General features: G+C 55.7%; 6 protein-coding genes across 6 annotated transcripts, besides 10 other annotated features; all 6 read right to left on the reverse strand.

Moving 5' to 3' along the window:
* Positions 1 to 11: 11 nt before the first annotated feature.
* Tco025E_06614 (uncharacterized protein) lies at positions 12 to 1556 on the reverse strand (the record flags this gene model as incomplete). Its single annotated transcript, XM_029373489.1, has 1 exon — positions 12 to 1556. The coding sequence occupies one exon, from the start codon at positions 1554 to 1556 to the stop codon at positions 12 to 14; it is 1545 nt and encodes a 514-aa protein (XP_029226457.1).
* Positions 1556 to 5209, reverse strand: Tco025E_06615 (uncharacterized protein; the record flags this gene model as incomplete). The annotated part of the gene is made up of 1 exon (XM_029373490.1): positions 1556 to 5209. The coding sequence occupies one exon, from the start codon at positions 5207 to 5209 to the stop codon at positions 1556 to 1558; it is 3654 nt and encodes a 1217-aa protein (XP_029226458.1).
* A 142-nt stretch (positions 5210 to 5351) lies between these two features.
* Positions 5352 to 5391: a microsatellite.
* Positions 5392 to 5571: 180 nt separating this feature from the next.
* On the reverse strand, positions 5572 to 7284 carry Tco025E_06616 (putative vacuolar protein sorting-associated protein; the record flags this gene model as incomplete). Its single annotated transcript, XM_029373491.1, has 1 exon — positions 5572 to 7284. The coding sequence occupies one exon, from the start codon at positions 7282 to 7284 to the stop codon at positions 5572 to 5574; it is 1713 nt and encodes a 570-aa protein (XP_029226459.1).
* Positions 7285 to 7367: 83 nt separating this feature from the next.
* Positions 7368 to 7384: a microsatellite.
* A 102-nt stretch (positions 7385 to 7486) lies between these two features.
* Positions 7487 to 7527: a sequence feature (A-rich).
* Positions 7528 to 7790: 263 nt separating this feature from the next.
* Positions 7791 to 8609, reverse strand: Tco025E_06617 (uncharacterized protein; the record flags this gene model as incomplete). The annotated part of the gene is made up of 1 exon (XM_029373492.1): positions 7791 to 8609. One exon carries the CDS (start codon positions 8607 to 8609, stop codon positions 7791 to 7793), a length of 819 nt encoding a protein of 272 aa, XP_029226460.1.
* A 134-nt stretch (positions 8610 to 8743) lies between these two features.
* Positions 8744 to 8794: a sequence feature (A-rich).
* Positions 8795 to 9396: 602 nt separating this feature from the next.
* Positions 9397 to 9415: a microsatellite.
* A 287-nt stretch (positions 9416 to 9702) lies between these two features.
* Positions 9703 to 9806: a sequence feature (A-rich).
* Positions 9807 to 9882: 76 nt separating this feature from the next.
* Positions 9883 to 9908: a microsatellite.
* Positions 9909 to 10127: 219 nt separating this feature from the next.
* On the reverse strand, positions 10128 to 11591 carry Tco025E_06618 (uncharacterized protein; the record flags this gene model as incomplete). Its single annotated transcript, XM_029373493.1, has 1 exon — positions 10128 to 11591. The coding sequence occupies one exon, from the start codon at positions 11589 to 11591 to the stop codon at positions 10128 to 10130; it is 1464 nt and encodes a 487-aa protein (XP_029226461.1).
* A 205-nt stretch (positions 11592 to 11796) lies between these two features.
* Positions 11797 to 11869: a microsatellite.
* A 261-nt stretch (positions 11870 to 12130) lies between these two features.
* Positions 12131 to 12174: a microsatellite.
* A 52-nt stretch (positions 12175 to 12226) lies between these two features.
* On the reverse strand, positions 12227 to 13357 carry Tco025E_06619 (uncharacterized protein; the record flags this gene model as incomplete). Its single annotated transcript, XM_029373494.1, has 1 exon — positions 12227 to 13357. One exon carries the CDS (start codon positions 13355 to 13357, stop codon positions 12227 to 12229), a length of 1131 nt encoding a protein of 376 aa, XP_029226462.1.
* A 339-nt stretch (positions 13358 to 13696) lies between these two features.
* Positions 13697 to 13728: a microsatellite.
* The last annotated feature ends 80 nt before the right edge of the window (positions 13729 to 13808 follow it).

Below are 13808 nucleotides of genomic sequence, written 5' to 3' on the forward strand. Positions count from 1 at the left end.
GAGGGGGAGACTCACAATTTGACACAAATGGCAGCTTGTATCATCTCCAAGGTGCGAATAAGCGAGGACAACGCGGGGGCGCGGGCCGTGTTGCGGGCCGTACCCCGCGGTGACGCCTCCTCCGCGAGTTCTTCGTCCTGCGAAAGGAACGGCACCTCGGCGTCCTCAGCGGCGCTGTCCCGCACGTCAGTGAGGTGCCCCACGAAGATCTCCGTTAGCCCGGCGAAGGAGCGTAGACGACGGCGCACGTGATCTCGCACAGTACGTCGTCGCGCCTCCATTCTCCGCGCCACGTCATCCTCCAGTTGCTGCCGCCGCCGCTCCCTCAAGCTTCCGCGAGGATTGCGCTGCCCGCTGAAGGGCACGTCAGAGGGCGATGCCATGGATGTCTGTGAGTGCGACGCTGTCCTTCGGAGCGTGAGGCCATGACCTGCAGCGCCGCCGCCTGCCCCAAGTTCCTCTTCAGACGTCCTCGCCCTCTTCTTGCCCTTCGTTCCCTTGCCCCCAACACCACTGACAAGGGCGCGGGCGGCCGCCACATCTGTTGCTTTGCTGTCCGTGCTGCCAATGGAAACAGAACGAAGTGTGGCTGCATCCGCCGCGTTCTCCTCGCTTGCGCGCAGCAGGCACTGCTCCACCTCTTCCAGCTGCCGCACCATTCCGTATACCTGCCGCCGGGCACGGGCAAAGGTGGGGGTCAGCATTGCGGCAAAGCGGCACTGCTCGAGAAATGTCGCATGATCCGTCGTGAAACGCTCCAGCTGACGATATGAGTAGAGAACACCGGACTCAAAGCGCAGTCCCTGACGATACTCACGGGCAAAACCAGCAATAAGGAACCACATGTGTTGTGCCACGGCACTCAGCACGGTGCGGGAGATGTTGCAAAAGAAGAAGGCTTCGGGCACGTCTGAATTAATCCCGACATGCCACACACGCGTCACAAGTTGCGTCACAGAGGTCCAGAAAAGCAATGTGCTGAACAAATCCCCGTACACAGCAACGGCATTTTTTGGCAGGAGCCAAAACCCCTCACATGGCGTGCTGTAGACCATGGTGAGCTGGGAGATGAAATCAAACGGGTTATCTGGAAGCGAAACTGCATCCTCTCCCACTCGGCCCCTTTCCGCGTCATCTTGTTGTTCCTGCTCCGCCTCTTCTTCCGCCCTTTGCGGTGATACAGGCTCCAGCGTGCGTCTTCGAAAGGCCGTGTCTTGAAACAGCATACTTCCACCAGCACCACTGCCTTCCTCCTCTTCGTTTGCCGCCAGAAAGGCGTCGGCCCCGACCTCAGCGTCATCCCGAACTGCAAGCGCAAGTTGTACCTGCAGAGTGTCGCGCCCATACAGCACGCAGGATTCCCATTCATCCACAAATGCCGCGTTGAGTTTGGTCATGCAAGCTGAAGCAGCAAATTTGTTTTCCTCAATTGCCGACTTTGTGAGGCGTTGCCAGAGTCCCGTCATACGATCCGCCACGCGGCCACTCTGCATGAGGCAGACGTCCATAAACTGCTGCGTCAGGCGATGAAGTGTGCCGTAGGGGCCCAAAAGCATTACCTGTGTGCCTTGTGTGTCAAGTAACTCGCGGTGTAGTTGCTCAGTGTGAGATAGTAGGAGGAGCAGTGCAGAAGTCGCTTTGCGTGCTCCTCGGCCAGAGCATGTGGTGCCTGCGAAGCCTCCATCAACGCGAAGGAGATGGATGCTTGGTGGCCGAAGAGGGTTCCTTCATCCGCAGTCGGATTTGTCCACCAGTAGTCGCTAATGCACTCATCGTTATCAATGGTCCTGCAGCCGCTATTGCCCTCACTCTGAAGCGACTTCATAGCCACCTCCCTGCACGCCTGCTGGTATGCCTCGCTCGACACAACGTAGTTTTGCACACGAGCTTCGGCCGCATCAAATTGGGCAAACATCGCTTCCCTCGCGTTTGCGTCACTTACTTGAGGCCCTGCCCGCTTCATCAGGTACTCCTCGTCGTTGATGTCGGCCACAGCGTACATTTCCGCGTCGGGCACCTCTGCCCGTGGCAGTTCCTCTTGCCAGGCAAAACATTTTTGCCCAGAGTAGAGCGAGAGCGACAGGGAACTCATCCACATGGAGCTACTTCCGCAACGAGGGGGTGGGACTGTGGCACGAGGCTTTGCAACGGTCGACGCCTCACAGGGCGCTTCTTCATTGCTGAAAAATGCCGAAGTCTCCAACGACAGAGTGACCTTCCCTCGGGTGACTGCCGTGGCCCTCTCAGCAGCCTCTGCGGGGGAGGTTAGGTGGGGGAGAGGTATGACAAACCTCCCTAGGGGCGTCCGCCGACCATCCTCGGCGGCCTCGTCATGCTCTTCCTCCACCGCCGTGGAAGTTTGACCCAGCACGCGGGCGTACAGCTCCAGCAAGTCGTCAACCGACCTTGACAGCACGGCGGCCCTCTCCAGATTTAAGGAAAGGCGCTGTGCCTTCCATTGCTGCAGCTGCCGCTGGGACTTGCGGTGCAATATCTTCCTCTCGTAGGCTGAGCGAAGTGCGGCGCGCTCCTTCGCCTTGGCCGCCGCCTCCTCTCGACTCGTGGCGTGGGCACACTGAGCCAATTCCTCGCAGACAGCCTCTTGCCATGCCGTTGTAGTCCTTGAGAGGCGTGACAAGCTTGTCAGAAGGGATTTCGCTTTTCCTCCCACAACGCCACGCTCGCCGGTGCAGACGCTTCTCAGCGCCTCATCCCCCACCACGGAGTGTACGGGAACCACACGTACCAGCTCGAGGGGTCCAGACGGGGGGCTGTTATTCGATTCGCGCTCCGTCTCGTTTCCTACCGAGAGCAACACGTTATTGCATGCACCGTAGAAGGCCTGCCAGTGCGCGAGGGATCCCTCCTGCGTCAGGAGACTCACCTCGGGCATCTTCAGAAACATTGCAGGCAAACGGTTGCCCAGCAGCAACTCCATAAAGTCGCGTAAGAGCCAGTTGATGTCGTTGGCGTCATTCATCTGCTCCTGGTGGAGAGCAGCGAAGTCAACATCCTCGGCTTGGCTCCTCAACCGCCGTTGTTCCTTCGTGGCGCAGAGAGTCACGTGGTGCGCGGCGGCGCGGAGAACACGCAGACTCACCCCCGCATGAAGAATCCGCTCCGCCGCTTCCGGTGATATGAACTCAGGCAGACGCTGTGCGGAAGTATCCACGCGGAAACCGCACGCGGTGGTGCCGTGAGAGGGCAGTATAAAAAACTCATCGTAGGGGTCATTTAGCTCACCAGCACGGAGCCAGGCTCCCAACATGTGATGCAGCGGACTCAAGACAGCAATAAACAGCTCACCGATAACATCTACTCTTCCCACGGGAGCCTCAGTCGCAGCATCAACGGTCAAGCATCGACACCGCCATTGGTTGTTGACACTTCGCTTTGCATAATGTCTGTAGAGTGAAGTTAGCAGCGTGGCAGAGGACAGTTCCCTCAACGCTTGAGACGCCTCCCAGTTTGCCCTCGCATGCACAAGAAGAACATCACTCAGTGCAGTGATATCCTCCGCAACATGCCGGAGTCTCCGCTGGGCCAGAAGAAGTTCCTTGAACGACACACAGTGTGGACCCCCAGCACGATCGCCCATCTCCGCCACGAGGCGCTGCAGCGAGAGCAGCAGCCAACGCAGCGCCTCAATGGCACTTTTTCCATACTGCCCCAGCGCCGCCCGCCACTCGGGTCGCTCCGCCACTTCACACAGCTGACGCAGTCGCAAAAAAAGAGTTCCACTTTGACAACTCCACTGCAACATGGCGATAACGCCCCTCACGCACTGCGGCTCCTCAGTCTCTACACTTCCTTGCTCGTCGAAGGCAGTCCTATTCACGCCCCTTCTCGTCATCGCCTCACTGCCTCCTTTGCCTCCCGCCGCAAGGAGGAACTCCGGGCTAACACCAATGCTTACAGGGAACGTCGACGAGGCATGTTCTGCCGCCTCACTGAACTGCGAAAAAGACAACTTGCTGGGGAAAGGCATGGCGCCTGGTGGTGAGCACTCCCTCCCGCCACTCTCTTCCAGCCGCAGGAGTAGGTACGGGTCCTGCTGTCCAACGATCCCGTGATGAAGGGCAACAAAGAGGAGGGAGCAAAACGGAGAAGTCGCCGGATACTCCTCCCTGAAGATGGAGCAAAAGGAATTCGCTGCCTTGCTTCTCAACTGAGGCGGCGCATACGCTACCGAGGGATCGCGCTGCGTCGTCTGTGGTGTGGAGCAGAGTCCCACTTCAGTGTCCGAAGCGTTCGAACACTTTCTAGCGAAGAGGCACCGCACCTCCTCCTCATCCGTTGCGCACCAGTAGTGCGGAACATCATGCGCCGCATCCATTTCCGAATTATTACCAAGAAATAAACTTCTCCTACCCCCACCTACGACGGCCGACTTCGCCGCACCAGCGGGGTCGGTATAATACGCCCTGAGCTCCGGCAAGTCGTAGGACATGTACGGCTCGAAGGCGAGGCGAGCATACCTGGTGGGGTCCACGCCGAGTGCGGCCTCCACCACGGGATCGGGGTCGCACGACCACCGCATCGTTCTTTGCAGCACCGGGGATCGCTCCACCATTTCCGTGATGGAAGGTGACAACCAACAGCGTGGAATGACAGGGGGCTTCTGCGAGCTTGGGGCGGCGGCAATACTGGTGCGCAGGATAATGTACAGCATCAAACTGGCCTCAGACACCCCTGACGGAGCCGCCGCGCCCTGAAAATCCTCCACCGAGTCGATATCAGGGACGACAGCGCTGCAAAGCAGCTCGAGCAACGCTGCATAAGTTTCTGTAACTTGCCTTATATTCTGCTTGGCGCTTTGAAAAAGCTGACGCATGTGCCGACGGAATACTGTGGGTGACGTGGCGGACACTGGCGTCGTCCTCGGCGCGCCAGAGGAATCAAAAAAGGCATTGAGGACCTCGCGCCGCCGCTTCCTCCGCACCGCCGTCGGTTCCCCGGAGCGGAGGGTCGCGGCAGGCCTCCAGTCGCAGACGTTTTCCACAGCTATCGCCCTGTGGTCCCCGCGACGATATTTCCGGCCAGCGTTGCACGTCAGTGAGCGCGACAACTCCACCAGCAGCTCCACCAACGACAAGGCGCCAATCCCGCCCTCTACAGCACCTCGACTAACAGAGCCGGCTGCAGGTGCAGCCAGAAGCACATCTGTTGACATTCCTGAGCGCATAGATGATTCCCAAAGTTGTTGCATGCAGGGCACGCAAGCAAACGCGCGTGGTCACGTGCGGAAGACGTGAAAGATGAAGAGCAGGAAATCAATAACAAAAAACAGCAAAATGAGGCAACACCGTCCAAAAAAGAAAAATCTTTGGTGAGACATTTACTCCAGACACATACAAATATACATCCACATTTATAGCTATATATATATATGGGACTCTGTTTTTTTTTCATCGGACAACATGGTTTCACTTCTTCATGAAGGTCTGCATTTTTTTTTATTTCTTTCTTTTGTATTCTCCGGGATGAAAATGTGGAAGGAGAGTTCATAGAGAGGCATTTTGGGTCTGGTTTTGCCTCCGCTGCTCGCTGCTGGGAACAGCCCCGCCCCACTCATGGGTGGGTGCATAGCATGTTGAGAAACATCTCGCTGTTCAGCACGGCGGTTCCACCAACGGAGGCACGCACTCCCCCTTGGGGAAGACAGTTGGCGGCAGATCCCGTAAACGCCGTGCCCGCGTTGATTGCATTCACTAACGCGGCCTCTTCATACGTGAATCCACCACACATGAACGCGGTAACATCTTTTGGTCTAAAGCTCATCTGCTGCTGCGGCTGGGACGTGTTTGCTGCTGCTGTGGGGGGAGGCGTCAGGTACGGGTACTGCTCAAGGGAAAGTCGACCGCTAAAAAGCTGCAGCAGGGTTCGCTTCAACACTGGTTCATGCTGAGTATAGATATTCCCCACGTCTACAAAAGTTTTTACGATAGAGGCCATGACACCAGTGGCGCCAAACAATTCCTCGGTGTGGCGCTCACCGGAGTACTGCGTCAGTTTCCGCAGGTAACTCGTCAGGTGTGCAGCAATGCCGTCCAAGAGCGTGGCCACGCGAGAGGACTGGTTGGGCTTTTCGTACCGTAAGTGATAAATGAGGCAGAGACGGAAAATGTCCCGGGTGTCTACAGTGCCGCTGTGCCGTTTCGCCGCGAAGGCCTGCAGCCGGTTCCAGTGATCGTTTGCATTGGGAGAGGCAATCATGTCCTGCTCTAGCAGAGAGGCATCCAACAGTTCTCGTTTTTTGATAATAGAGGAGAGGTGCGACACCACCGTGGCATGCTTCGTCACGGAGCCCGTCAAACTCTTGGTTTGCGGCAGCCTCTGCATGAATTCCTTGAGCTCGTCCATCGTCGCCGTGGAGCGATTAATATTCAACGTTGTCTTACACGTATCCACGTAGGCCTTGACATTGTTGCAAAGCTCGCCCCAGTTCGCAAACATGTTTGCCGCAAAGAAAGGGTCATCTTGCTGTGAGAAGACATACTCCTCCTCTACGTTTGCGTCTGAAAAGTGAAGGCGATTATGGTGTAGGCCAATGTGCTCATGCAACATGGCCTGATATGTCCACGGCGTCAGCAGCGGGGTAAGTGCGTCGCTGCTGCGGTCGAGAATGAGCAGCAAACTGTCCTTGTTCTTGTAGTTGTACAGCTCGGCGTTCTTGCTGAGAATATCCCCCAGCTCCAACGCCACGCGACGGGCAAACGCGCTGCTCTGCTGAAACCGCACATACGGCCGTCGTCGCCAGGCCACAAAAGTTGCAGCAATACCCTCCGCAATGCGCCGCACGGCGGCTGCGCTTAGAAAAGCTGGAAGTAAGGCTTTTGGTGACACTACAGAGACAAAGGCGTCGGCGTTGTGGGCCTCAAAGTCACAGAAGACCTCACTGACGCGACTCACTAGACTATCCACGTCGGCGCGTGCGAGCCTGTCCAGCAGCTCCGGGCTTACCGCGTTACTGAAGTGGATGGCGTAACTTTCGTACTTGGGGGCCCGCAGCTCCTCAGCCACAGCCTCTACACTTGACGGTTGCGGCCGAATAAAAACAATACAATGCATTCGCTTCATTGCCCGCCGCTGACGGTGCTCGTCGACGCGGCAGACGAGGAACACCCTTTTCTTGAGGAGCAGCGTCTGCGAGCAGGCCATTGAGATGATGTTAAGTGTGACCTCGTCCACGAGGAGAACCTTCATGGTGTTGTCTGTGGGGAGCATGTGGTCCACGTACTCCGCGACAATGCTGAAGAAATTGGGGGCGTCGGCGTTCGACATTTGTGCGCTGCGTCCCCTTCCCTCTTCCGCCCCGCCGTGCACGCAACTCACTGTCGGCAAAGGCCGGGAGCCCCTTTTTCGTATTGTTGTTGTTGTTGTTTCTGTCTTCCCTTGTCGTTGATGGTAGCGGTAGCGAGGCCACGCTAGCTGACCCGTCTAGCAAAGAGCGCCGCAGCCAACAACGGATACCTGGAGGAAATAAAAAGAAAGAAAGAAAAACCAAGCACGCAAGCAAGGAAGCAATGACCCAATGAATGAATTGCTGTTAACACACGCCTCGTTGCATCGCAAATACCGTGTGCACCTGCCTACACAGTGCGGCACAGCTCATATTGTGCTTCCGTCATCTCTCTTCCTTTCAACACAAGCTCACTCTATGTTCCTTCTTACTTCTTGCATGCTCTGATCTATTGCTCTATCGTGTATCTATCTCTGCCAGAATCTATAGCTTTCTATGAAGTCGTCTGTGACACTGTCACACACGCACACACACACTCACTCACACGCTACCCCTCAAGAACACGCTCGCACAGTTGACTCAGGGAAACATGTGAAACGGTTGGCTTCCTTGCACCACAAGCGGAGTCTGCGGCATCGATACGAGGGCGCTTCTGGCGTTGAATAGGGGAAAAAGAAGCGCGCTTTTTGCCCGCGGCCTCATGCGCAGAGCCACAGCTGCTCGCATCTTCATCCCAATTGCTTGCTGCTGCTGCTGCTGCTGCCGCCGCCGCCGCTGGTGGCGGCGGCGCTGGCAAAGCTGTGGTGGAGGAGAACTGCGGCAGCGCGCAGCGTTGCCCGGTGGAGATGCATTCCTGCAGCCACGCGACATGGACACGCGGGATCGCCCACTCCCACGCACAGCGCCACTTGAGGCTCCGCGCGGTCTTCTCCGCGGCGTCCCCCGCCGTTCGTCCCCACTCGCCGTAGAGGAGGATGTCCGTCGCGCTGCTCAGGTCCGGGGAGTAGGTTCCGCCGAAGAACTGGATCGCCGCCACCACGCGCTCCCTCGCGTCGCCCGGAAACATCGTCGTCGTGAAGCGGAGCGACTCAAACAGCGCCGGGTCGTGCTCTGCGTGCGGGTGCTTCATAGGCAGCAGGCGTCCTGCAGCCGCACTCGCCCGCACCCAGCTGGAGCGCAAGATCGGAATGCGCAGGCCGCGCAGCTGGGCCGCGCAGTCGAGCCTCGCCGCCCCCCCACGCACCACCAGGCCGAGGGTGACGGACGCCTCCAGCGAGGCCACCACACGGCCGCCGCACGCGGCGACCAGCGACCGCACATCCTGCGGCACATCCGGCGCAGCGACAAACACGTGGCCTTGCAACATCGACGCCCGCACCCCCAACTCCCTCCACGCCCCAGAGGCACAGAAGAAAAGAGGGGCCGCAAAATTACTCCTCCACGGCGCCTATGCCTCGCTTGTTGTTGATCCACCCCTCCCCCCGATGTAATTTGCCCTTTCAAACACCAAAATAAGACAAGACAAAAAAAAAGAAGCAAACACACAAACAAGAAGCAGAGCGCAATGGAATATCAACGAGCACCCAAAATACGCAAGCTTTTTGTTTGTGTTACCCGGCCGTGTGTAACACAGCCGACACAGCGGTTCAACGCAAAGCATCGATGCCCCATACTGCAGCCAAAATGGAACAAAGTCAGGCTTCTATAATAATCCATCCGTGCTATTTCGTCTTCCCCCTTCGCATTTTATTCCTCAAGATCCAAAAATAAAGAGCTGGAGCCACACTTGCAAGAGTCATCGTTTACGCAATTTCCATTTTCCTCACTGTTCACCCTGCGATGGAAAGTGGCTGGGTATTCTTTTTTTTTTATTACTTTTTAATGTTTTGCTCTGCCGTCCACCAGCCCTCCCCACACGCAGGCACGCACACATAATGTAGGAACGAGGGGGTCATGAAAAAGCAAGGCAGACATCTCTTATTTCCAGCGTCCTTCTTGCCACCGTTCTTCCTCTCCTTAAGGGGGTGGCATACGGCTCACTCATTCTTGTTTCTCTCTCACGCACATCAAACAGAAACAAACAAGGAACTAAAAAAAAAAAAAACAGCACTGAGCACAAGAAAAAAAAAGCAACCTGGAATTGAAATAAGACCATATATTTATATATATATAAAGTCCCATATATAAAGAAGAGGAGGACGGGTAATACGCACACAAATACGGAGGGGAAAAAAGAGAGAGGCTGAGGGAGATCATTGCCTCCCTTCGTGCAACCCCTGGAGGAAGCGGCTGCCTCGTCCCTCTCTGCCCCGTTTTCTGGTCGTCACTGACTGCTGCGCCCCTCCCCCCCACCCCGCATCGCCCATTCCAGGCTCCGCCGCGCCCCCGAATTTCTACCCCATCCCGTTGCCGGCTGACTGTGGTATTTGAGAAGCACCCCGGTGTAGCCCCAACACCGAAAGCAAATAAAAAAAACAAGGCAAACGCATCGAAAAATGAGGCAAACAGCAACAAGCACAAAAGCAACCAAAAAGAAAAACAAAAAACAAACAAACAAAAACAACGTTCCACTTGTCTCACGGCATCGCAAGATGAACAGTGCGGGGGCGCCTTCCTACTCCTCTTCACTGCTCTTGCTGTTGTTTGTTTGTTTGTTTGTTTGCTTTCCCCCCGTCCGCATCTCTTCTCTTCTTCCTCTCGTGCTTAGGGGGTGGTTTACTACCGCACTGCTTGTGGCAAACGACAGCCGCCCTGAACGCGTTCTAATTGTATCTCGCGTGCGCACGTATTAACAACCGCGCAGATCCTGCGCCTCGCTTGCGAGAGGAAAAAAACGGGCCCCAGGCCGGGCGCCCTCCCACGCCCCGCAGCCCTGCGCGTCTTTTCACAGCACCGGAGGGGCGGCATTGTTGTTCGTGCCGCCCTGGTCTGCGTTGTGCAGCGCGGCGTAGAGCTCTGGTGCGGAGTACTGCAGCCCCTCCGGCACTTCCGCGAAGCAGACAAAGATTGTCGTCACGGCACTCTCAACCGCAGAGAAGAAGAGGATGTGCACCATCAACGAGCCCAAGAAGGCAACCGTCCCAACGGCGGCGGAAAAGTAGACGAAGCCCACCACGACGCCAATCAGCGCCGAGACACCAAGCGCGAGAAGATTCAAGGTGGATCCAACGAGAGCATCATTAAAGTAGGCGGCAAAGAAGCACTGTTTGCATAGCTGCCAGGTTCGCTTGGCGGCCTCAATGTAGCCGCACCCATACACGGCAACGTGAACAAAGGCGTACGTGTTAAAGTATTCCAGTATCGACTCCAGGCAAGAAATGATACAGATCGTAATGCAGCGAATAAACTCATTTTCGTTGTTGCTTGCACTTTCCGCCAGCCATCGTAAGAGGCGCACGATGGCAACCATAAGGGACCCAAAACAAATAGAGCCCAGACTTGTTGTCGTGGCCCGCTTGAAGGAGGCCGATGTTGGATTCTTTGGCATTCGTCCTTCTCCGGCAAAGTACCAGGTGGCCGTCACACCGGCTGTTGTGACGTGCATGACGTTGTCCACCACCTGTGAAACCCAGAAAAAGATTAACATACAGAACGTGATCAAAAAACCATCTCCTGCGTTATTATACCCAGCATTCATTCGGTCCACGGCGGGAAAGCACATGGCACACCAAAATACCATGTACACAAGAGACGACGCAGTCAGTATGAACGAAAAGCCAAACACGGCCTTGTACTTTGTCAGGACATCTGATGCGGCCTTAAGAAGCTCCGCAGAAAACATAATACGGTCTCGCACCAAGTACAACCAAAGGGCCTGGAGGATGCATACAACAACGAGAATGACACCGACGGCGACGGCACCCGAGACGAAGGCCACAACTGCGCCAACCAAAGTAAGCACGGCCGTAAGTACGTTCGCAATAAAGATAAGCTGCCTTGGAAACATGCCTAGCAGCAGCAGCGAGCCGCATGCCCCAAGAACGGAAACGACAAAGATAATAAGCAACAGGATGAAAACGGAAAACCCCACTGCGCCTTCGTCTATTTCGACAATTCTTTGCTGGGTTGTATTTAAAGTAATAGGCTCATACGTGGCCATATTCACGGCTCCCCATGCCAAAGACAGGAGAAACACAATAATAAATAGCACGGCAGCCCATAGGTCTTGATATCCCTGCACCACAAAGCGACTCAGCCGCGGGTTTCCTGGCGTCTCATCGGGATAGAGTGGAACCCCAGTCACCGCATCTCCCTGAAAGTTCCCCCCTGGATGGTTGTAAGCTTCCACCTCGGGCAGCACATCCACATTGTAGGCCTTGTACTTGGAGGACTTTAAGTCTTGATCCATCTCTCACGCGCCACCTTGAAGTGTGTTCCTTGTTTCAATGCACGTGTGTTCGTATACCGATGCTTTATCCGGCCTCTTTCCTGAACTTGAGTACTCCTCCACCTACGCTTCGCCGGCAGAAACGTTATTCTTTCTCCTTTTTTTGTTGTTCTAACCTTTTTGGCGTTTTAAATTTGTCTTCCCTTTTGCACCTTTGTGCTTAGAGTATATATATATATATGTATATATACTTTTATCTATATTTTTGTATTGATAGATAAATAGATAGATGAATGTATTCGTTTATTCGGCTAGGCTTGACGCGTGAGAGAGCGTAGGTAAATCACAAAAAAAAAGTATGTGCATGTGTAGAAGTGGATAAGCGGGGATGTACAAGCCAGATAATAGCAGTTTCTAAAAGGCGCAGCGGAAGCGACATCCATTGGAGGCGCTCACCCTCTGCGTGCGGCTGAAGCTGGGGCTGGTCCTGCCTCGTCCGCCGCCGCCCCCCAGCGTGGCCCTCTGCTGTCCATTGGGAACGAGCGCGGAGCCAATTTCCGTCTCTCTCTCTCTCTCTCTTCTTTCTTTTCTTTTTCGTCTCACTTCCCCGTCCAGTCCAAGGCGCCACCTCCACCTTCCTCGCCCCACCGCCGCGCTCAGCTCCCAAGGTCTTCACACCACATCAGCCCTTCCGCCTCGTCGACGGGGCCGTCCCGCCCCGCCGTCTCCTCTTTTCGCCCTCGCTTCAGACGCCGCTCGGCAGCTGGACGCGTATCCACGCCGCCCGTCGTATCCGTCCCAGTCGACTTCGCGGCCACCGCGCTGGCGGGGTAAACAAAACCCGCAGCTCGCCGCCGCCTCTGCACCGAGGCGCAAAAAGCCATCACCTCAGCGTAATAGTTTACCAGCGGACGACCAAAGAGAACGCCAAGAAGACTACATATATCCTTCAGCGAGCGGGTCGCCAGCAGTGCAGCCTCGACGCTCGGCTTGGACCCCGCCACTTCAGTTCCGCTTGGAAATGGAAAGTCCACCGTGACAAGGTTCTGCTGCAGCGCCTCAACCTCCCCGCCGTAGGAACATGAAAATGGTAGCTGCATGGGTGAAAGAACATGCCTGGCAATATCAACAAGTTGTTGCTGCAATCGTGCGAGTCCACGTGTAGTGGATGACGACGACAGCCAGGCATAATAAAACGCCACCGCACACGTGCGACCTTTCGCCATGTGTTTCGCCCGTAAAGGGCTGAACACCGCGGGATTAACCAGCTGGCGACTATTTTCGCCAAGGCAACGCGTCACGTCCAGAAGGAGACTTTGATGCGTCAGCAGAAACCTCGTAAGCATTGGTGGTTGACCCCGCCCATCACCCCACAGCAGCGCCGCTTCATGCAGTGAAAGCGACACAGCGTCCGCCTGACGCAACGGTGAACGGTGTCGATCCATCTGCCAGTTTGCTAGTAAAGTGAGCTCGGTGTTATCACGTGGAACTACAGCCACTGCGACCCATATGTCCAAGGTGATCCCGAGGTCGCGCTGCAGCCACGTTCGCAGTTTTACGCGATCTGCGCAAGCCTGGCGCAATCGACCCTCCGTTGCAGCCTTCGCCAGCTTCGCCGATGGCGCCCCAGATGAGGAAGAAAGCGCCAATGACAAATCAACAGGAACAAGAAGAGCAGTCACTGCGGGAGCTGTGGCGGGAACGCCGGCAAACGCCAAAATCGCCAATTTTAACCGCCCCAACCGGACAGAAGCGTCGGGGATATCCTCATACACAACGGCTTCCATCAAAACCCAATAGGACGCACACTTTGAAACAAAAGTGGGGAAAAAGGGGTCGGCGCCCTACTTTTCCCTAATAAAATATAAGAAGAGTGAAAAGGAAATAGTTTAGTTTGCTTTTCATGCTTTCCAATAAAGAACGCAACGAGTTCGCCCCAGTAAACAAACAGACATTCCAACGCAAAGTGTTACTACGCATAGGCACTGAAGCACTGAGAAAATGGAGAGGCCGAGAGCGCCCTTCGCCCGCCTCCTGCGCGACGGCAACGGAGGGGGTCGGTTTGGCCGGAATCTCAAAACTTGCCCGTTGCGCAACCACTACCGCGATACGTTGAAAGGAAACTAGTGTGTGTGTGTGTGTGTGTGTGTTTGTTTGTAAATGAGGTTGCCCTCAAGAACAAGAAATAAATCTGGAAGCCTCGCCCATTCCCCAACAGATATGTATATCTATCACGAT

This window comes from Trypanosoma conorhini (genome assembly GCF_003719485.1).
Source record: "Trypanosoma conorhini strain 025E chromosome Unknown Tco_14.4_contig_00455, whole genome shotgun sequence".
Taxonomy (NCBI): domain Eukaryota; phylum Euglenozoa; class Kinetoplastea; order Trypanosomatida; family Trypanosomatidae; genus Trypanosoma; species Trypanosoma conorhini.